General features: G+C 46.6%; 1 protein-coding gene across 1 annotated transcript in view; it reads left to right on the top strand.

The window, feature by feature from the left end:
• il1rapl2 (interleukin 1 receptor accessory protein-like 2) overlaps positions 1 to 23931 on the top strand; it is a gene marked incomplete at both ends in the record, with an annotated part of 321581 nt that extends 297650 nt beyond the window's left edge. The window contains 10 exons of the mRNA XM_079228492.1: positions 5939 to 6079; positions 7350 to 7410; positions 13519 to 13628; positions 17505 to 17650; positions 17747 to 17824; positions 17917 to 18033; positions 20979 to 21101; positions 23127 to 23366; positions 23541 to 23571; positions 23843 to 23931. Coding sequence (XP_079084618.1) covers positions 5939 to 6079; positions 7350 to 7410; positions 13519 to 13628; positions 17505 to 17650; positions 17747 to 17824; positions 17917 to 18033; positions 20979 to 21101; positions 23127 to 23366; positions 23541 to 23571; positions 23843 to 23931 — 1136 coding nt within the window. The remainder of the gene's footprint in view (positions 1 to 5938; positions 6080 to 7349; positions 7411 to 13518; positions 13629 to 17504; positions 17651 to 17746; positions 17825 to 17916; positions 18034 to 20978; positions 21102 to 23126; positions 23367 to 23540; positions 23572 to 23842) is intronic.

The raw sequence follows: 23931 nt of genomic DNA, 5'->3' as shown, positions 1-23931 counted from the left end.
CTCTGTCTTCATCTACATCTCCTTCTGTGATCAGTATAGATTTAAGGGAAACGAGCAGGAGACTTAGTGTAACAGCAGGTTCTAGTTCTATTATTCGGGAAGTATTTTGACTAGTCATTACTCCTTTTGAGCGCCAGCTGAAGAGGAGTCATTAAAACTAAACCAAAACATGACTTTGAGTGGAAGTTCAGGCATATGTTAATGTAATATATGCAAAGCTTTTAGCTGTAAATGACATTGACTGGTATTGATGGCAACAGACAGAACAATGAGGACTAACACGGTTACGCTCAGAGCTTTTTTAATAAGCTGCAGTAACTGACAATTCCACGTCTTCATCTCAGCTAGAAGGTAGCATTAATAATGTCAGCTCAGTTTGTACGAAATATGATGGAAACATAATTTGTAGTGGCTGATTGGAGGCTGAAGATGAACACGTGTTTAGTCACCTGACGTAAACACATGACATCCTGCTGGAGAGGCAGGCGCTGTCGTTTTGTTCATTCTTGAGTTTTCAGAAGTGTGTGCGTTGTTACATTTGTATGTGTGTTGATAGTGGACCAATGATAAAGCTTTTAGTGATTTTTTTCGGGGGAATATCTCCACAGAAACCTAGTTTTTAATAATGCAAATATATAAATATTGCAATACTTTTATTAGTACACGTATCACCATTGTGTTACCCCCTTCGGCAATAGACATTTTAAAATGATTATCTTCAAGGTTGCACCGTTAAACTATCGCTCATTACATTGCACATACATCTGCACTAATCCATCCATCAAATATATGAGAAATGAAAGCATTCAAAAGAAGCACAGGACCAAATGTCTTCAATGGAACACATGGATATATTTACTTTTCCTTTTTTTCACTCACAAACTTCTAAATGTGTGCTGTCGGCTCGATGCATGTGTGAATGACACAGACGTATGGGTTGACCCGAGTGTAAAGCATCAGTGTGGCCTTAAAAGCCTTAAAAGCCTTAAAAGCCTTAAAAGCGCTGCTGTTAGCTCAGTCGTGCTACACGTTGCGGTCAGAAGCCCATTGGAAGAACACAACAGGTCCCAGGCCGTCACAACCAGACGTCTCTTTCGGGGACAAAGACGCCGTCCTCGTAGAGCCGGGGCTTCAGAGCAAAACCGTTGAACCAGCAACCGACTGAACTTTTAGTTGAAGAGACGTCCACGCTGTATTTAACAGCGATGTACGTGAACTAGCTACACGGGCGGTGACCCTTGACCTCATGAACTGAACCGAGCCGAACCGTTTGGATGTGCAGAGTTCAGTAGCCGGGCTAACTAGCCGGCAGACTGTTCCGGCGCCTCTGCAGCTAACGGGGTCACATTTGCGCGCCTGAACGCGACGGCCGAAACGAAGCACAAGCTACCGCGAGTTAGCGCGCGTTAGCAAAGCTTGATTTCCTGCGCCGCGTGTGTGATTGAATTAGGGTGTGCTCTCACCCCGCGGTGGCCCGGTGTTAACGCACACGCTCCTGCAGCGCGCACACGCATGCACTTATTGTGAGCGGCGGAGCGGACAGAGCGGGCCGCGGCCACCATGGAGAGAGGCTTGATGGAGAGAGAGACAAGGAGGTGGAGGAGGGGATGAAAGGGCTGACAGGAGAGGAGGGATGGAAAAGACAGGCACTAGAAATAATCTCTGATGTCGTTCAAAGGTTTCCTCGGTTCACTGCTCCGGCTCCGGTCGCATCCGCTTCATCTCCGGGCAACAGAGAGAGAGAGATTGATTTGTGACGACGAACGGAGATACAGCCTCAGACTGAGAGCTAGAAGCCTGGTGGGAACGAGAGCCATGGAGTCTGGTTCAGATCTGATCTGACAGGGGTCTCACGGTCATGGAAAACCTGAAAGAGTCATGGAATTTTGAAATCTCCAGGCCTGGAAAAGTCCTTGAAAAAAATAAAATCCCCAAAGTTTAGTAAAAGTCATGTAAATGTGTTATATTCATGTGTTCATGGCGTTCATTTACGTGGAGTTTGAAATAATTAATATTCATTTGTATATTCATTTGAGTCATTTAAGGTTTACTGTATGCTTTGTATTCTCATTGTTTGTTTAAATACTACATTTACTCACTTTCTACTGTTTACACACAGATTTCACTAAATGTTTGTAATGGACATTTGGTTTAAAGTCATGGAAGAGTCATGAAACCCACTGGTCAAAACGTGTATGATCCCTAAGCAGGGTACATACACGTTTTGACGATGGAAACGTTTTGACGATGGAAATTTCATGGAAATTTGGTTTAAAGTCATGGAAAAGGGTTTAAAGTCATGGAGATGTGGTTTAAAGTCATGGAGAAGTCATGGAAATGTGGTTTAAAGTCATGGAAATTTGGTGAAAAGTCATGGAAATTTGGTGAAAAGTCATGGAAATTTGGTTTAAAGTCATGGAAATTTGGTTTAAAGTCATGGAAATTTGGGTTAAAATCATGGAAAAGTCATGGAAATTTGGTTCAAAGTCATGGAAAAGTCATGGAAGTTTGGTGAAAAGTCATGGAAATTTGGTTTAAAGTCATGGAAATTTGGGTTAAAGTCATGGAAATTTGGTTTAAAGTCATGGAAATTTGGTTCAAAGTCATGGAAATTTGGTTTAAAGTCATGGAGAAGTTATGGAACCCCATTGGTCAGAATGTGTATGACCCCTGTCACATTGAGTGATAATAGTCTCACCCCTGAGGAAGGAACTTCTTCTTTTTGAAGTGGGAAGCTGCATCCTCACACAGGTCCAAGCTGTGCTGCAGCTTCTGGTCAAGACATTCAGATCTTCTGCCAAGTTGTCATTAAATGCAACATTTCCATGTTTGCCCCTGAGCTCGTGAAGCGTGTGTTCAGGTCCATTGTGGCCCTGTTTGGCCTGCCCTACAGCGGGGGTTGTGTGAGGTACGTTGGGGTGATGAGAGACGTCTCTGTGGTCGTGGAACAGATGACTAAATGTCACGGCCGTCATTCAGAATGTTGTCCGGAGTCCGGAGCGTTTTCTATTCTGAGAGAAGCTGCGTCTTCAGGCTCCAAAGAGGGGTGAGACAGACGGTGCGGCGGGAGACACACTTTAAGGCTGCGTCTTATTTCATCATCAAGATTGCTTTGGCAACAGATGCTCAACGCTCTTCTGGTGACGCCGTGATCACGTGATCACGTGATCATATGATCACATGACGCGTCGGCAGAATGACCAAAAGATCATGAAGTGAATTGAGGGAAGGTCTGTGGAAGTCAATAAGGTGGTGCTGGGTCTGGTGCTGGAGACAAAGAGCACCACAAGTTATGTAAGGAATCTAATTTAAATGACACACACACACGCACACACAGACACACACACACACACACATGCACACACAGACACACACACACACACACAGACACACGCACACGCGCAGATACACACACACGCAGACACACACACACAGACACACACACACACAGACACACGCACACGCGCAGATACACACACACGCAGACACACACACACACGCACACGCGCAGACACACACACACGCAGACACACACACACACACACGCAGACACACACACACACAGACACACACACACGCAGACACACACACACACACACGCAGACCATTACCATTGACTTCTCTTTTCATGCCTAAGAAGTTAAAAGCATAATTAAACTTCGGCATTCAAGTTTTGCTCCCATCTTAAATGTGAACCGATATCATTACTAATGGAAGATATCAGAGGAAGAGAGAGGGGGAGGAACACATGAGGGGGGAGACGGGGGGAGACTCATTTCTAATGGAAGCACTTTGAGTTCCCTTCACTGCAGAGCAAATATTTGGTAATTAGTCAAATGTCACTATTGTTCTCCCCCTCGGTCAGACATTTCTTCTCTTCCTCCCTTCTTCCCTTCCTCCTTTCCTCCCTTCCTCCCTTCCTTCTCTTCCTCCCTCCCTTCCTCCCTTCATCCCTTCCTTCCTCCCTCCCTGCATCCCTTCCTTCCTCCCTCCCTCCCTTCCTACCGCCCTCTCTCCCTTCCTACCTCCCTCTCTTCCTCCCTCCATCTTTTCCTCCCTTCCTCGCACCCTCCCTCCATTCCTTCCTCCCTGCCTTCCTCCCTTCCTCCCTTCCTCTCTCCCTCCCTTCTTACCTCCCTCTCTCCCTTCCTACCTCCCTCTCTCCCTCTCTCCATTCCTTCCTCTCTCTCTCCCTCCCTCCCTCCCTTCCTCCCTGCCTTTCTCCCTTCCTCCCTTCCTCCCTCCCTCCCTTCCTTCCTCCCTCTCTTCCTCCCTTCCTCGCACCCTCCCTCCATTCCTTCCTCCCTCCCTCCCTTCCTCCCTTCATTCCTCCCTCCCTTCCTCCCTGCCTTCCTCTCTTCCTCCCTCCCTTCCTCCCTTCATTCCACCCTCCCTCCCTTCCCCCTCCCTTCCTTCCTCCCTCCCTTCCTCCCTCCCTCCCTTCCTCCCTTCCTCCTTCCTTCCCTTCCTCCCTCCCTTCATCCTTTCCTCCTTCCCTCCCTCCCTCCCTCCCTTCGTCCCTCTCTTCCTCCCTCCATCCCTTCCTCCCTTCCTTCCTCCCTTCCTTCCTCCCTTCCTCCCTCCATCCCTTCCTCCCTTCCTTCCTCTCTCCCTCCCTTCCTCCCTTCCTCCTTCCTTCCCTTCCTCCCTCCCTTCATCCTTTCCTCCTTCCCTCCCTCCCTCCCTCCCTTCGTCCCTCTCTTCCTCCCTCCATCCCTTCCTTCCTCCCTTCCTCCTTCCCTCCCTCCCTTCCTCCCTATCCTTTACTCCCTCCTCGGTGTGTGAGTGGCAGCTCTAGTAGAGTTGGGGAGACGTCTGCTGGTGAAATGTGGAAACAGCAGACCAACTATGGACTGGGAGTAAATAGGTGCATTGTGGGAGATCATTTCTCAGAAAAATAAGATAAATATTCTCATTCATATTTCAACGGAATTTGATGAAAAACGAGCCTTACATTGTACGTTCTGTACATTTTAACAATACAACCAGAGGAGAGAAGAGGACGGCCAATGTGACAGGAAACGTCAGAGGGAAAAGAAGGTGTGTGTGTGTGTGTGTGTGTGTGTGAGAGATAGTAATACATCATATTTCACATGGTGTCATTCAACAGCCATGTTCCATTAATCGTCCATACTCATATTGCTATGATAGCGCTATCTCTCACACACACACACACACACCCTCACACACACAGTCTGAGCCCATGCGTGTGTGTGCAACATGTTGACGTGAGGCCCTCTTCACATCCTCTGTGTTGCAGCTGACTGTGTGTGTGAAATGGTGCGTCACACTTTGGTCAATTCCAGATCTTTGACATACGATCAGACACTAAAATCAAAAACACCGTCAGCAAATAGACACACACTCCACCAATGGGCATGATGACTACACATGTTAGTGACACCACACACACACACACACACACACACACACCTCCACCATAAATACAGCATAGATCAACTCAACAGACTCAGGGTCAGTGGTGTATAAAGTACCCAAAAGACATACTTGAGTAAAAGTAAAGATCCCGTACTGGGAAATGACTCCAGTGAAAGTGAAAGTCACCTATTAGAATACTACTTGAGTAAAAGTCTTAAAGTATGTGATATTTAATGTTTTACTTCGTGACTATACACCATTGACCAGTAGTGTGTACTGGTTCATCTTAGCTATTGATCATAAGCGAGTTGTTACTGTGTTTCCTTTTTATATACACACTGTAGCATACACAACATATACACAGTTTGTGTACATATACAGTGTAGTATATGTACACAGCACAGAAGAAAATCTGCACAAACAGAACTGAGAGAGTTAAAGTCGACATATTTGGAGAAAGCATATCTTGTTGTTTAGTTGTTTCCCTCGCCGTCAGAGATGCTCTGAACAATAACCGATGCCTCTTCCTCCTCCTCCCGTTGCCGTGGTTCCCCTGCAGATATGTACCGCCTGGAGCTGGCTGGAGGTCTGGGCGTCATCCTGCTGCTGCTGGGCGTCCTGACCGCGCTCTACAAGTGCTACAACCTGGAGATCCTGCTCTGCTACAGGAGGCACTTTGGAAGCGACGAGACGGAAGACGGTGAGCATCACCAGAGAATCAGGGGGGCAGAGAACTACAAACATGGCCGACATGAGCGACAGCTTTGAGGGAATGCCGTTAAAGAGGCTCCATGTTGTCAAGTTAACCTGTGAAGCCTAATCCATCAAATGATATTCAGAGAATTCTGGTTGCTTTTTGACATCTAAAAGTAAACAACTGATTGTTTACTCTGAATTTCTTTTTTAATTAGGCAATATAATTATAATATAATTATGATAGCCAAGGATTTTTTATTATGTATTATCTATACAAACTAAAATCTTACTATGACATTTCTACCTTTAATTAGTTTAATTAAATGAGCAAAACAGTGTGTTTGGCATTTTTAAAAAAAGCATAATCCAGATTATTATAATGAAATAAAATACAATGCCGATACTTTAAATACCTGCTGCATCATATTTGATACAGGTGTTTTCAAAATGATTTTACTATGAAATAAGGAATGAAACATTACGTAATTATAGGTTGCTTCAATACAGTAACTATTCATATTGAAATATTAGTAACAATATAAAAGTAATTCTTACCGTAACCTTTTCAAAATAAGCGTTTAGATTTTCCTGGAAAATAGAATGAGTAACTTTGTGACGGCGGCCATTTTGAAAATGGCAATGAAATGCCTTGTTCATGTATACAATGTATACAACAGGTATTTGAGGAAAGTACTGCTCACGTTAATGACGTAGAGGTCTCTGAAACTCATGATGCAGACGGCTCCAGGGTTTCGTTCACATGTTGTGCACACATGCTGTAATGAGAGTTATGATGGAAACACGCTGGTTTAAATAAATATATTGGACCTATAATTACCCTCCATCAAGTCTGCGCTCAGAGAAAGACATTACTTTTGTACAGCTCATTTCAAAAGGGAAATTGACAAAGCAATGAATCCAAATAAATAACGGCTACAGGGAGAAAAGACGTCATCATGCAGATGGATTCAAAGCCCTGATTGCTGAGTCATTTGTTCTCAGAGCCGGATGTATGATGAGAAAGTGTCATGTTCAGGATGTGGTCAGCTAACGCGTTTAACATGTCCTGAGCTGTAGACAGTCACAAGATTCAAGAAGATAACACTGTGCATTAGATGCAACTCGGCATGTAAAGGAGGTCAGAGGTCAAACTTGGCTTCCAAAAGGTGATGAGCAAAGTTATTAGTGTAAACCAGCATCACCAGTAGAGCGGTGCTGGTTTGATGAAGACGTCTGCCGGCCTGCAGCTCCTCTCTCACTGTGTCTCTTCACAGATAACAAGGAGTACGACGGATACCTGTCCTACACCAAAGTGGAGCTGGACTGCTTGGGCAGGTGAGTTTCTGCTGGACGCGAGTCACACGTGTCACGTGTGACATGTGACACATGTACATGACGTGTGTGCAGACGCTCTGCTGTCAAGCGCACGACTCCGCCTCTCAAACTCACGATCACGGCGTCAAGAACAGAAAGAGAAGGACTCGCTCCTGTGCGTTGGACATGGACTGGTTGTAAATGTTTGAACACTGATTTAAAAACACCGACAGTCATGCAGTCACGACGGGGTTAGCCTAGCTTAGCATAAACCCTGACAAGCCAGGCGCAATGAGTTTTACAGGGACATTGCCAGTTCTGGCAGCATTGTGTCTGCGTGTAAATACATGTATAATAATCATATTCATAAATAAATTAAAACCTATTCTGTTCATCAAGGCCTGACTTTTAGATTTGGTTGCATGTTTTTAAGAAGCCACACGGCTTCATGAGGCATCTGAAAAGTGTTTTAAACTCAGTCTGCTCTAGCGCCCCCTGCAGGCTTCGGCCATGGATTCCCTTCCCTTGCTTTGGGTGCATGTTGTACACCTCGCTAAAGGTACAGACGAGTCACAGACGAGGTACAGGTGAGGTACAGACGAGGTACAGACGAGGTACAGACGAGTTACAGACGAGGTACAGACGAGGTACAGGCGAGGTACAGGCGAGTTACAGACGAGTTACAGACGAGGTACAGGCGAGGTACAGACGAGGTACAGGCGAGTTACAGACGAGGTACAGACGAGGTACAGGCGAGTTACAGACGAGGTACAGACGAGGTACAGGCGAGGTACAGGCGAGGTACAGACGAAGTACAGACGAGGTACAGGCGAGGTACAGACGAGGTACAGGCGAGTTACAGACGAGGTACAGACGAGGTACAGACGAGGTACAGGCGAGTTACAGACGAGGTACAGACGAGGTACAGGCGAGGTACAGACGAGGTACAGACGAGGTAAAGACGAGGTACAGGCGAGTTACAGACGAGGTACAGGCGAGGTACAGACGAGGTACAGACGAGGTACAGGCGAGTTACAGACGAGTTGCAGACGAGGTACAGACGAGGTACAGACGAGGTACAGGCGAGTTACAGACGAGGTACAGGCGAGTTACAGACGAGTTACAGGCGAGGTACAGGCGAGTTACAGACGAGTTACAGACGAGGTACAGGCGAGTTACAGACGAGGTACAGACGAGTTACAGACGAGGTACAGACGAGGTACAGGCGAGTTACAGACGAGGTACAGGCGAGGTACAGGCGAGTTACAGACGAGTTACAGACGAGGTACAGACAAGGTACAGACGAGGTACAGGCGAGTTACAGACGAGGTACAGACGAGGTACAGACGAGGTACAGGCGAGTTACAGACGAGGTACAGACGAGTTACAGACGAGGTACAGACGAGGTACAGGCGAGTTACAGACGAGTTACAGGCGAGGTACAGACGAGGTACAGACGAGGTACAGGCGAGGTACAGGCGAGTTACAGACGAGGTACAGACGAGTTACAGACGAGGTACAGACGAGGTACAGACGAGTTACAGGCGAGGTACAGACGAGGTACAGACGAGGTACAGGCGAGGTACAGGCGAGGTACAGGCGAGTTACAGACGAGGTACAGACGAGTTACAGACGAGGTACAGACGAGGTACAGGCGAGTTACAGACGAGGTACAGGCGAGGTACAGACGAGGTACAGACGAGGTACAGGCGAGTTACAGACGAGGTACAGACGAGTTACAGACGAGGTACAGACGAGGTACAGGCGAGGTACAGGCGAGTTACAGACGAGGTACAGACGAGGTACAGACGAGGTACAGGCGAGTTACAGACGAGTTACAGACGAGGTACAGACGAGGTACAGACGAGTTACAGACGAGTTGCAGACGAGTTACAAACGAGGTACAGACGAGGTACAGACGAGTTACAGACGAGGTACAGACGAGTTACAGACAAGGTACAGACGAGTCACAGACGAGGTACAGACGAGGTACAGACGAGGTACAGGCGAGGTACAGGCGAGTTACAGACGAGTTACAGACGAGTTACAGACGAGGTACAGGCGAGTTACAGACGAGGTACAGACGAGTTACAGACGAGGTACAGACGAGGTACAGGCGAGTTACAGACGAGGTACAGGCGAGGTACAGGCGAGTTACAGACGAGTTACAGACGAGGTACAGACAAGGTACAGACGAGGTACAGGCGAGTTACAGACGAGGTACAGACGAGGTACAGACGAGGTACAGGCGAGTTACAGACGAGGTACAGACGAGTTACAGACGAGGTACAGACGAGGTACAGGCGAGTTACAGACGAGTTACAGACGAGGTACAGACGAGGTACAGACGAGTTACAGACGAGTTACAGACGAGGTACAGACGAGGTACAGACGAGTTACAGACAAGGTACAGACGAGGTACAGACGAGGTACAGGCGAGGTACAGACGAGGTACAGACGAGGTACAGGCGAGGTACAGACGAGGTACAGGCGAGTTACAGACGAGGTACAGACGAGGTACAGGCGAGTTACAGACGAGGTACAGACGAGGTACAGGCGAGGTACAGGCGAGGTACAGACGAAGTACAGACGAGGTACAGGCGAGGTACAGACGAGGTACAGGCGAGTTACAGACGAGGTACAGACGAGGTACAGACGAGGTACAGGCGAGTTACAGACGAGGTACAGACGAGGTACAGGCGAGGTACAGACGAGGTACAGACGAGGTAAAGACGAGGTACAGGCGAGTTACAGACGAGGTACAGGCGAGGTACAGACGAGGTACAGACGAGGTACAGGCGAGTTACAGACGAGTTACAGACGAGGTACAGACGAGGTACAGACGAGGTACAGGCGAGTTACAGACGAGGTACAGGCGAGTTACAGACGAGTTACAGGCGAGGTACAGGCGAGTTACAGACGAGTTACAGACGAGTTACAGACGAGGTACAGGCGAGTTACAGACGAGGTACAGACGAGTTACAGACGAGGTACAGACGAGGTACAGGCGAGTTACAGACGAGGTACAGGCGAGGTACAGGCGAGTTACAGACGAGTTACAGACGAGGTACAGGCGAGTTACAGACGAGGTACAGACGAGGTACAGGCGAGTTACAGACGAGGTACAGGCGAGGTACAGACGAGGTACAGACGAGGTACAGGCGAGTTACAGACGAGGTACAGACGAGTTACAGACGAGGTACAGACGAGGTACAGGCGAGGTACAGGCGAGTTACAGACGAGGTACAGACGAGGTACAGACGAGGTACAGGCGAGTTACAGACGAGTTACAGACGAGGTACAGACGAGGTACAGACGAGTTACAGACGAGTTGCAGACGAGTTACAAACGAGGTACAGACGAGGTACAGACGAGTTACAGACGAGGTACAGACAAGTTACAGACGAGTTACAGACAAGGTACAGACGAGTCACAGACGAGGTACAGACGAGGTACAGACGAGTCACAGACGAGGTACAGACGAGGTACAGACGAGGTACAGACGAGTTACAGACGAGGTACAGACGAGGTACAGACGAGTTACAGACGAGTTACAGACGAGGTACAGACGAGGTACAGACGAGTTACAGACAAGGTACAGACGAGGTACAGACGAGGTACAGGCGAGGTACAGACGAGGTACAGACGAGGTACAGGCGAGGTACAGACGAGGTACAGGCGAGTTACAGACGAGGTACAGACGAGGTACAGGCGAGTTACAGACGAGGTACAGACGAGGTACAGGCGAGGTACAGGCGAGGTACAGACGAAGTACAGACGAGGTACAGGCGAGGTACAGACGAGGTACAGGCGAGTTACAGACGAGGTACAGACGAGGTACAGACGAGGTACAGGCGAGTTACAGACGAGGTACAGACGAGGTACAGACGAGGTACAGACGAGGTAAAGACGAGGTACAGGCGAGTTACAGACGAGGTACAGGCGAGGTACAGACGAGGTACAGGCGAGGTACAGACGAGGTACAGACGAGGTACAGGCGAGTTACAGACGAGTTACAGACGAGGTACAGACGAGGTACAGACGAGGTACAGGCGAGTTACAGACGAGGTACAGGCGAGTTACAGACGAGTTACAGGCGAGGTACAGGCGAGTTACAGACGAGTTACAGACGAGTTACAGACGAGGTACAGGCGAGTTACAGACGAGGTACAGACGAGTTACAGACGAGGTACAGACGAGGTACAGGCGAGTTACAGACGAGGTACAGGCGAGGTACAGGCGAGTTACAGACGAGTTACAGACGAGGTACAGACAAGGTACAGACGAGGTACAGGCGAGTTACAGACGAGGTACAGACGAGGTACAGACGAGGTACAGGCGAGTTACAGACGAGGTACAGACGAGTTACAGACGAGGTACAGACGAGGTACAGGCGAGTTACAGACGAGTTACAGGCGAGGTACAGACGAGGTACAGACGAGGTACAGACGAGGTACAGGCGAGGTACAGGCGAGTTACAGACGAGGTACAGACGAGTTACAGACGAGGTACAGACGAGGTACAGACGAGTTACAGGCGAGGTACAGACGAGGTACAGACGAGGTACAGGCGAGGTACAGGCGAGGTACAGGCGAGTTACAGACGAGGTACAGACGAGTTACAGACGAGGTACAGACGAGTTACAGACGAGTTACAGACGAGGTACAGACGAGGTACAGACGAGTTACAGACAAGGTACAGACGAGGTACAGACGAGGTACAGGCGAGGTACAGACGAGGTACAGACGAGGTACAGGCGAGGTACAGACGAGGTACAGGCGAGTTACAGACGAGTTACAGACGAGGTACAGACGAGGTACAGGCGAGTTACAGACGAGGTACAGACGAGGTACAGACGAGGTACAGGCGAGTTACAGACGAGGTACAGACGAGGTACAGGCGAGGTACAGACGAGGTAAAGACGAGGTACAGGCGAGTTACAGACGAGGTACAGGCGAGGTACAGACGAGGTACAGACGAGGTACAGGCGAGTTACAGACGAGTTACAGACGAGGTACAGACGAGGTACAGACGAGGTACAGGCGAGTTACAGACGAGGTACAGGCGAGTTACAGACGAGTTACAGGCGAGGTACAGGCGAGTTACAGACGAGTTACAGACGAGTTACAGACGAGGTACAGGCGAGTTACAGACGAGGTACAGACGAGTTACAGACGAGGTACAGACGAGGTACAGGCGAGTTACAGACGAGGTACAGGCGAGGTACAGGCGAGTTACAGACGAGTTACAGACGAGGTACAGACAAGGTACAGACGAGGTACAGGCGAGTTACAGACGAGGTACAGACGAGGTACAGACGAGGTACAGGCGAGTTACAGACGAGGTACAGACGAGGTACAGACGAGGTACAGGCGAGGTACAGGCGAGTTACAGACGAGGTACAGACGAGGTACAGACGAGGTACAGGCGAGTTACAGACGAGTTACAGACGAGGTACAGACGAGGTACAGACGAGGTACAGGCGAGTTACAGACGAGTTACAGACGAGGTACAGACGAGGTACAGACGAGGTACAGACGAGGTACAGGCGAGTTACAGACGAGGTACAGACGAGTTACAGACGAGGTACAGACGAGGTACAGGCGAGGTACAGGCGAGTTACAGACGAGGTACAGACGAGGTACAGACGAGGTACAGGCGAGTTACAGACGAGGTACAGACGAGGTACAGACGAGGTACAGACGAGGTACAGGCGAGTTACAGACGAGTTACAGACGAGGTACAGATGAGTCACAGACGAGGTACAGACGAGGTACAGACGAGGTACAGATGAGTCACAGACGAGGTACAGACGAGGTATGTCTATCAGCTCTCGGCCTTCTCTCACTCAAAGGGACTGCGTGGTCAGACCTCGCTGTGAGCAGAAACTCTGCGGATGATCTCGTTCAACCGGGTCTTGGTTTCTGGAAGGAGGCGTTGCTCTCCACCTTGTACCAATGCATCTGGGGACGCAAGGTCCCAATGTATTCAAGTAAAGTCAGACATGTCTGTCTCCAAACCAGGCCACTCAAAAAGCAGTTTGTATTCCCATGTTGCTCCATAGGAAAACCCACAATAACAGATAACAGGTTGATTTTGGTTGATTTTGGTGGCTCTCTCGCCCGGCAGGTCGAGCAGCGACGAGGAAACCTTCGCTCTGGAGATCCTGCCGGACGTTTTAGAGAAACATTACGGATTCAAGCTGTTCATACCCGACAGAGATCTAATACCCAGCAGTAGTGAGTATCCATCCATCTCTCTGTCTGTCTCTCTGCCTTCCCTTCCCCACGCATCATAGCCCCAATACCCAGAATTCATCACTCTGTCAGAATAAATGAGAACGTATGCGCAGCCTCATCATAACACACTTACAGAGACACACACGTCTGTGTATGAGCTCAGGTGTAAATATGGCATACTCAAACCACACACACACACACACACACACACACACACACACACACACACACACACACACACACACACTCACACACACACAGTTCACACACTCAGACACACACAGTTCACACACTCAGACACACAGACACAGTTTCACTTCCTTATGAAACTAAAGCTCAGGTCTTTCACATGTCTGGAGCTCACTTTCACACCAACAAATGCCTGCACAGGATGTATGGAATGTACACGCCACACACACACACACACACACACACACACACACACACACACACACACACACACAACACACACACACCGTTTGTCATCATTTCTAGGGTTACGCGTCACTCTGTCCAACAGGAGGGGGAAATATGAGTCTTATTGCTCGATCTGTCAATGATCTGACCTGATTCACACACACACACACACACACACACACACACACACACACACAAACACACACACATACACACATGCACACGCACATGCATACACACATGCACAAACACACGCACACAGAACACTAAAATAGTGTAATGATGGAGAACTTCAAGACACTTTTGCAAGACATTGTGGCCATACAGAATATGAGTAAAAAAAAAGAGAGATATATTATAATGAACATATTTGTCAGTATTCCCAGCACACACACACACACACACACACACACACACACACACACACACACACACGTATCCATCATTGTTAAACTCATCTCTGGCCTTGCTAGCTGCAGCACTGTGACGGCTCGCCTGCTTCATGCAACTCTTTCACATAAACTTACATTTAGCTGTGCGTGCTTCCTACAGATGAACAGCTTTCCTGGGTATTTGAACAATAAGGAGGATTATTAAAGTTGCAATGATAAATATTTGCATGTGTGCGCTGCTTGCCTCCTTTGTGTGCACGGCAAGGGAGAAGGATGCTCTTTTGAAAAGGCTAAAGGCAACAAATATGGACTGAAGAAGGATATTTGTTCTTTCTTTTTTATAGACAATACAATTCAGAAGGTTTTTTATGTGCAACTGTTCCATGAAGCTTTGCATTGTTTTTTTTGTTTTTAACTGCAGGATGGAGTCCAGAACAAACTCTATTCCGAGCATCAGATAGTGTGACTGTGATACAATTTACCAAACACTTTTTTAAGCCAATCACAGATCAATTCCTCAGGTTTCATCAAAACATAATAACCGGGTATCCAAGATATTCTTCAATTTAATTTGTCATAATAATTATTTATTTATTTTTGCATTTCTACAATTTGTGCTATTTTTGACCAAATATTAATCTCAGCTTTCACGTTCAATATGTTTTTCATAATTATTAGACAATGTGACTATGGACTTCATAAGACTGGTTATGAAATATACTCATTGTGTTAAAAACATCATGACCCACATTCAGTCGCACCTGCTGACCTCTACTGAAGTCTCAAACTCATGCATCAAATTAAATATTGAGCCGTCATCCCCTGTGCATTAGCATTTCATAACCCCTACTTTAAACAAAGTATGTAGCCGCTAAAAATAACTTGATAATTTGGCTTTAAAGTAACAAACTAATGTGTGTTCTTTGCACTATTTAACATTCTCTACTGAAATACATAAATAAATTTACTTAAAAATGGCTCATAATGAATTGCCTTTTGGCAAAACTACGCCTCCTCCCTACACACACACACACACACACACACACACACACACACACACACACACACACACACACACACACACACACACACAGATGAGACAGTCACGTTTCTTACAGAAATGAGGCTCCCTCTCTGTGCCCTGAAAACATCTAGAAAACAAATGTCCACCGCTCTGTGAGCCGCAAGCGGGTCAAAGGTCACACGCCGTGGAAATGAAAGATGGATCCCGCGGACAGAGGGATCTCTCGACGCTCACCTCAGCCAACGACAACATGAGCAACATGAGCAACATGGCAGCGCGACCTAAAACACTCCTTCAGTTAGCCACTCCATTAGCGCCACGAGATGAACGAGGGAGCGAGAAACAAACAACGGGAACAGCGAGGGCTGGGACGGGGTCGTTGGTTTGTGGAGTTTCATTAATTGATTTACATAATCCTCAAACGTAGAGAGCAGGAAGAGGAAGTGAGGGAGGGAGGAAGAGGAGGTTAACTGGGAGGAAAAGAGAGAGACGGAACGGGACGGAATTTTTGGGATGTTCTATTTGTGCCCCTCAAATTGAGCGTGAAATTGCAATGTGTTGTTGGAGAGTCTCTGTCATTAATTTAGTTAGCGGGCGAAGAGATGGTGGGAGGAGAGAGACGTACGGAGAGAGGCAATCTGTTTTTCACACAACACAAGTTTTCAGACATTTCCGCTAACTGGAAATAAAAAAATAAAAAAAAACACACAAAAAATAATGAACAATTTCCGTGACTTGCGTTACAAGAAAAATAAATAACAGCGAGAATGTCACAAACAAATAATTAGAAAATGGGACGGCACCACAACGAGGAGGAAATGGATTATTCAAAATATATTTTTAAATATATATTATTTTATGTCACAAACTTGTTGAATATAAAAAGCACAATAACCGCCTGTTGGTCACAGACATGTCAGCACTGGGGTACTTGGTGTGTACAGATAGCTGACGAAGAGAAAGTCAAAGAAGAAAGCCTTGGTGAGCGTCAGAGTCATTGTGAAACTGCAGAGGCGTGTTTTAGAGAAATCCAGCATCTTTGGACCTTTACTGTAAAGACAGAAAGCTGCAGCCAGCGGATGTTTGCCAGGACGCACTAATAACCTCAATCTGTTCTCACATCATGTACACGTTCAACACATCAGACGCTCGCGTCTCAGCGTTAGAGGTGCTGAACCACACAGCTTTAATGCTAAACTAGGCTAACCATATTGTGACGCACAGACACAAGGCTAATGTTTGTCTTCTCATGTTGAGCAAGAAATAACTATAAATATGTTTCTAAATGTTGTACCTCTCCTTCAACCCCGACGGTTTGCTGATTCTGTGACGTCTTCTAGAAACTAAAGCATACCTGTTCACGCTGCCGCTTGCTTGCTCTATGACCTGCTTTTTATCTGTTTTTATTTATTTTCAATATTTGTTTTATTGTGTTTTTTACTGCTCCATCTTTTATTGTGTATTTTTCTGTGTCTCTTAACTGTTGAAATGTGTGGCCTTGTTATTGTCACTCTGATTTTAACACATTTTTTCCAGCACTGTGTGACCTTTGTCTGGGAAAATAATGGCAATATAAATAAACTCACTTACTACCTTCAAGCGTCAGTGTGAACAGAGAAAGAATACTTAGTAAATCCTCCTTTTTGTGTAAAGTCCTACTTTACCAGTCAGTGGAAAGAACAATAGGAACACATTCACTTTCCATGGATTTTTTTGGGATTTTTTTTCGTTTGTTGCTTTACATTATTTCCAAAAGAGTAAATTGCAGACACTGGCCATATTTTGATCTTCACATCCTGTTAATCAAGGTCCTTCTCTAACGCTCTTTAACTATTTAACTCTGCCTCCATGTGCCTGGATCCACTCCATGCGTATACTACTCACTATATGAATAGTTTCTGTCATATTCATGTAATGTGCTGTAACTCTGTTACGTTGTTCATTCTGGTCACATGACATCTATTGCTTCTGTCCATCCTGGAGAGGGATCCTCCTCTGTTGCTCTATGAAATAACCTGAATTGAATGCCCCTCCCCCTCCCAGCCTACATCGAGGACCTGGCTCGCAGCGTGGAGCAGAGCAGGCGTTTGCTCATCGTTTTGACTCCGGAGTTTGTGGCCAAGAGAGGATGGAGCATCTTCCAGATCGAGACGCGCCTCCACTCCATGCTGGTCACCGGGGAGATCAAGGTGAGGATTGGGGGAAGGGAAAAGGAAATATAGAGAAATCTGTGCCTCGAGCACGTTATTAAAGCGCCTCTACGCTCTGTGTTTCTGTGCGTCCAGGTGATCATGATCGAGTGCGCGGACCTGAAGAATGTCATCAACTACCAAGAGGTGGAAGCACTCAAACATACAATCAAGGTATAACCAAGCGAGGGATGAGGAGAAGAAGGGTGCCACCTGAAGGGTGCCACGAGACGACTCAGTGATCTCCTCTTCTTCCCCTTCCTCAGGTTCTGTCCATCATCAAGTGGAGGGGTCCCAAGAGCAACGAGCTGTCGTCTACCTTTTGGAAACAGGTGGTCTACGAGATGCCTGCTAAACGCAGAGAGACGTTGTCCAGGCGCCAGGTATGCTGCCGGAAACACAAGTCTAGAAGTGTCACACACACACACACACACACAGGCAGTGTTTGCATGAGCAAGACCTCAGACCACTGAGTACAAACAACGTGAAGAATGTGCAGGTTTTAAAGCCCTGACAGCCTTTTCCTTCCACCCTTGGCCCAAACAGACAGTATGTAGCTACAGGTGTAGAGGCAGACACACATTATCTCTATGGCATGTCCAGGAGCCTACAAACTAACAAAAAACTCAAAAATAGCTGCAGAAAAATGAGGTCTGCACATGTACTTATGCTCCCCTGAGGGCGCATACGCTCACAACAAGCAGATGGCCTTTGAGATGTCTGCTAAATGCAGGTAATGTATGAAAATTGGAGTCACAATGGGGGGAAATGTGTACATGTTTAGCATGTGTTAACACCTCAGGTGGTGTATGGCCTGAATAGCAAGGAGATGTTCTGCTGCTGGAGAGTAATCACTGAGAAGCACATGCAGAGTGACTGTATGAGTGGAGACGGGAGGCTCACACCTTGTAGTTGAGTTCATCGGGTCAGGTGAGAACAGTGCCATCAGAAGTCACCACACAAATAAAAGCATTTAACACTTTGAAAACCAACCTATTGTTAGGCCTCTGCTCGAAAATGTCATACCCAAAACTAAAAAGGGTGTATCTCTGCAACCACTAGGGCTATTTGAATAATGTTAGTGTTATAATAAAAGAGTGTAATGTGAGATTTTGTTCAGATGTGTAAATATTAGTCTATATGTTACTGGTTAAGAGTAAATGAAGATGACACAGAAAAAAATGAAAAGGTTTCAGGTCCGCCTATAAAAAAATCACTTTCAGGATGATTATTTCTCTGAAATGATGCAGCTGTAAGGTCCAACTCTAACCCAAATCATAGCTCAATATGTGAACATTCTCTAGCCCAAATCATAGCTCAATATGTGAACATTCTCTAACCCAAATCATCACTCAATATGTGAACATTCTCTAACCCAAATCATAGCACAATATGTGAACATTCACTAACCCAAATCATAGCACAATATGTGAACATTCTCTAACCCAAATCATAAACAATATGTGAACATTCACTAACCCAAATCATAACACAATATGTGAACATTCTCTAACCCAAATCATAGCACAATATGTGAACATTCACTAACCCAAATCATAGCACAATATGTGAACATTCTCTAACCCAAATCATAAACAATATGTGAACATTCACTAACCCAAATCATAACACAATATGTGAACATTCTCTAACCCAAATCATAACACAATATGTGAACATTCTCTAACCCAAATCATACACAATATGTGAAAATTCTCTAACCCAAATCATAACACAATATGTGAACATTCTCTAACCCAAATCATACACAATATGTGAACATTCTCTCTGCAAAGGTTGACTTTGATGAAGTGAAGCAGAACAAAGTTACAGAGAGTTTAGAACAGAGAACATTCAAGCGAGGACTCCACAATTTGTATTTGCACACATCTGTGACATTTTAATTGTCTCATGTACCAAACCATATATTTCACTTGTATATTACTTATGGTGTTCAATACATCCAAATACAACAGTGTTGTTGTTTTTTTTTCTTCATAAAACAGGCTATGATTTACAGTTTTTTATAGCAATCGCCCAGTCTGGATTGTTTTTTAAAAATCACCCTGACTTTCTGGGACATTTGCTGGTCTGCAGTTCCCCATTGCTTGGAGAAGCTGCTCCAACACCATGTAGCCAAGAGGAGATACGATGAGTCCTCAATTCGTTTCCTCACTTCTTGAAAAAGGGCGCAGGAACTGTGAGGGGCATCCATCGTGCTCACCGGCAAACACTGAACGGCAATCAGCTGTGTTTTGAGCACTTGCTGCCGCCGCTTTGGAGGCTGACATTTAACGGACTGCCTGAGTCCATGTGGCGTGTTTTCCTGTCCGACTTCACTTGGACTAAATTAACTAAATACATAAATGCAACAGAGTGAACTTTCGTAAGATAGTTTCAGACCAAAAGAAACAAACAAAGGCTATGTTTCATTCAAATGCTGCACAGGGAACTTGAACCTTGATCCAAATTAACTTAATCCACTTACACAATAAGGCCATGAGATGTTATTCCTTATTCTTTTGTAACGTCAACTGTGTTGAGATTTTGAGTTTCCCGTGTGTGGTCCGAAGCCTCGAGCCCTCCTGAAAAAAATGCATCTGAAAAACTACCTAAAACAGGTTGCTCACTGTTTTGTTTTTTTCCAATCAAAAACTACTCCAAAAAGAGTAAATTGTGTTTTTTGTTGGGAACTATTTTCAGCCGCGGATTAACACACATTTGGTGCTCTAATCAGTGTTTAGAGGAACATTGTTTACGTTGATGTGTTTTTAATACAATGGCTCAGAGGAATACGGCAGTATTATTATAAATGGTTATTTATAATTACCGTAAAAGTTGGGTTACAAGCCGCTACTACCTTCGATCAGTGTCCCTGAGGGCTCCCACTGAGCAAGCTAGCGCTCTGCTAACTTCCGCTAGCGCTCCGCTAGCGCTCCGCTAGCTCCCCGACAACCACCGAAGGTAGCGGGACCAGCCCCGGCTCGACACCCGACTTGGGCAGAGGGGACGTGGGCAGTAGAAGCAGCAGCGGGGAGCTAGCAGCAGTGCTAGCTAGCGCTGCTAATAGCTAGCGCTGCTGCTAGCTTGCTACAGTGGGGACACCCACCGGTGGTAGAAGTGGCTTGTAACCCGACTTTTACGGTAGTTCTGTTGTAATGCGTTATAATATTATTATATGTTGTGTATGTTATAACAACATAGAATATCGTGTGACTTATCTTTAAACACAACCCACCAATAGTTTAGTTTCCTGTCGCTGTGGTCGCCGACAAGGTCAAGTCTCCTGGTTGACTAAAACAAGGTAACTGTGTTTCTATGGCGACAGGTGATGGACTCCGGGGAGCAGGGCCTCTTTGGCGACCTGCAGACCACCGTCTCCACCATCGCCATGACGACCACCTCCGCCTCCTTGGCGCCTCCCAATGAGAGTCGCCACGGACATCATCAGGTCAGCCGTTGAATCACTGATGCTGTCACTGAGCCTTAAACTAGACGTGTCAGGTAGTGAGGACGATGCGAAAAGGTATTTCAGGTGTGAGATGTCATGCAAACACTTATAGACACACACACACACACACACACACACATAGATCCTGGATTTTATGGGTCAGGGGTTTCATAGAAGCGTTCAAGGACATGGTGGGGTGTGTGAGCAGGGGTGTTAGCACAGGTTGCTGGCAAATCTGAAAACACCCTCTCCCCGAAAATATCTTGAAAATCAGAAAGGAATTTGTCCTGGCGGGAGCTGCATCACATTGAACATTTAACAATAAACAAAAAAAAACCTTTAACAATAAACAGAGTGCAATAAATGGGAGGATGCATATTTACAATTGAGTCTACAGTATAATGTAAAATTAAAATAAAGTGCGTGGAATGGAAGTGTTATGTGAAAGTGACACTAAATGATTAGAAAATAAACTGCAATTGCTTTCATGTGCCAGTGGCATGTGCAAATGTAACAATGACACACAGGGTTAACTTATTTTAAAGAGCTTTGGTCAAACTACATTTTTAAGGAGACCAGTAGGTTTCTCTGTCCTCGAGTACACTGCTGACCCTGAGGACCATCAGAAACCAGTCCTACACCAGCTGCAGGGGCTGTATCAGTGGACACACATTTGGACACACACAGGCACACACAGACACACACATGGACACACACAGAGACACACACATGGACACACACACCCATGGATACACACATGGGAACACAGACACACTCACATACACACATGGACAGACACACAGAGACACACACATGAACACACACAGGAACACACACACCCATGGACACACACATGGGCACACACATGGGCACACGCAGACACACACATGGGAACACACAGACACACACATGGACACACACAGGGACACACAGGACACACACCCATGGACACACATAGACACGCACATGGACATACACACAGACACACTCACATACACACATGGAAAAACACACACAGGCACACACAGACACACACACATAGACACACCCATGGACACACACAGAGACACACACATGGAAACACACACAGACAGACACACAGAGACACACCCATGGACACACACAGAGACACACACATGGAAACACACACAGACAGACACACAGAGACACACCCATGGACACACACAGAAACACACACACACAGACACACAGACAAACACACACACACACACACACAGTCGCAACCATTACTGGCCACGTGTGCAGATTTGGGAATCGAGCAGTGATCTCCTCCAGACTGGCAGAAAGAACTCCGGTTCGATCACCTCTTGGAGCAACACTCTATAGGAGCAACGCTCTACATGCTCTATATGAGCAACGCTCTACATGCTCTATATGAGCAACGCTCTATAGGAGCAATGCTCTATAGGAGCAACGCTCTACATGCTCTATATGAGCAACGCTCTACATGCTCTATATGAGCAACGCTCTATATGAGCAACGCTCTATAGGAGCAACGCTCTACAGGAGCAACGCTCTATAACGCTCTATAGGAGCAACGCTCTACAGGAGCAACGCTCTATAACGCTCTATAGGAGCAACGCTCTACAGGAGCAATGCTCTATAACGCTCTATAGGAGCAACGCTCTACAGGAGCAATGCTCTATAACGCTCTATAGGAGCAGTGCTCTAAAGGATTAATGCTCTATAGGAGCAACGCTCTATAGGAGCAGCGCTCTATAACATTCTATAGGAACAACGCTCTACAGGAGCAACGCTCTATAACACTCTATAGGAGCAACGCTCTACAGGAGTAATGCTCTATAGGAGCAACGCTCTATAACATTCTATAGGAGCAACGCTCTATAACGCTCTATAGGAGCAACGCTCTATAGGAGCAACGCTCTATAACATTCTACAGGAGCAACGCTCTATAACGCTCTATAGGAGCAACGCTCTACAGGAGCCACGTCTATAGGAGAGAAGTCCCATCGTCTCACTCCAGGTCCCGCTGTCTCACTCCAGGTTGCCTTAGCGACAGAGATCCCGGACTACAACCAGATGACGCTGCCGCTGGGCGGCAGCCACACGGCCACCGCGGCCCAGATGAGGCACTTCTGCCGCAGCTACGAGTTCCAGCTTCCCCCACAGCCGTCCTCCCTGTCGCCACCGCTCCCACCACCCTCCACCGTGCAGTTCTCCACCCTAGGCCCCGGGGGGCGCCACGTCTACTGCAACATCCCCATGACTCTGCTGAATGGACAGGTGGGGAGACAGGACAGGACCACTTCCTGTTTGCTTGTTGTCTTGTGTGCATATCCTCAATCGTTTCTAGCATCCAGCACAGTGTATCCTTTCATTGAATGTCCATGCTGTTTTTTATTTGCATGTACCCAGAGTTTCATCGCATTAAAAATAAAACCCCTCTTTTCTCCCCAGGGGTTCAGAGCAGATCACTGGGGAACAAGAGGTCTGTTTGGATAAAATAAAATGTAGATTTAAAATAGTATCTTCACATTATCCAACCTAAAATATGTATATTCATTCACAGACTGGGAAATAGCTGCACTACAGTATAGTTGCCCTATACATGAGGCCTGGTGCACTATTGGCATGCAATAGACCGTATACACTGTAGAACTACAGACCCTGTTTTCTCCTTTGAGTTGTAGATGTCTTGTAGGAGTTGTGGCTTGGGGAAGGTTTCCTGCTGATCACTGTTGTGCTGTGCTTCTTCCCAGGGGCCTCAGAGCAGTACGCTTGGGAAGAAGCCAGACCTCCACCTGAACAGCACCTTTGTACCGCTCACCAGCAGAGAACTCAGCTCTGA

This window comes from Taurulus bubalis, assembly GCF_910589615.1.
Source record: "Taurulus bubalis genome assembly, chromosome: 13".
In the NCBI taxonomy this organism is placed as follows: Eukaryota; Metazoa; Chordata; class Actinopteri; order Perciformes; family Cottidae; genus Taurulus; species Taurulus bubalis.
Note: the sequence above shows the minus strand (reverse complement) of the source record. Positions and strands in the feature narration are given on the sequence as shown.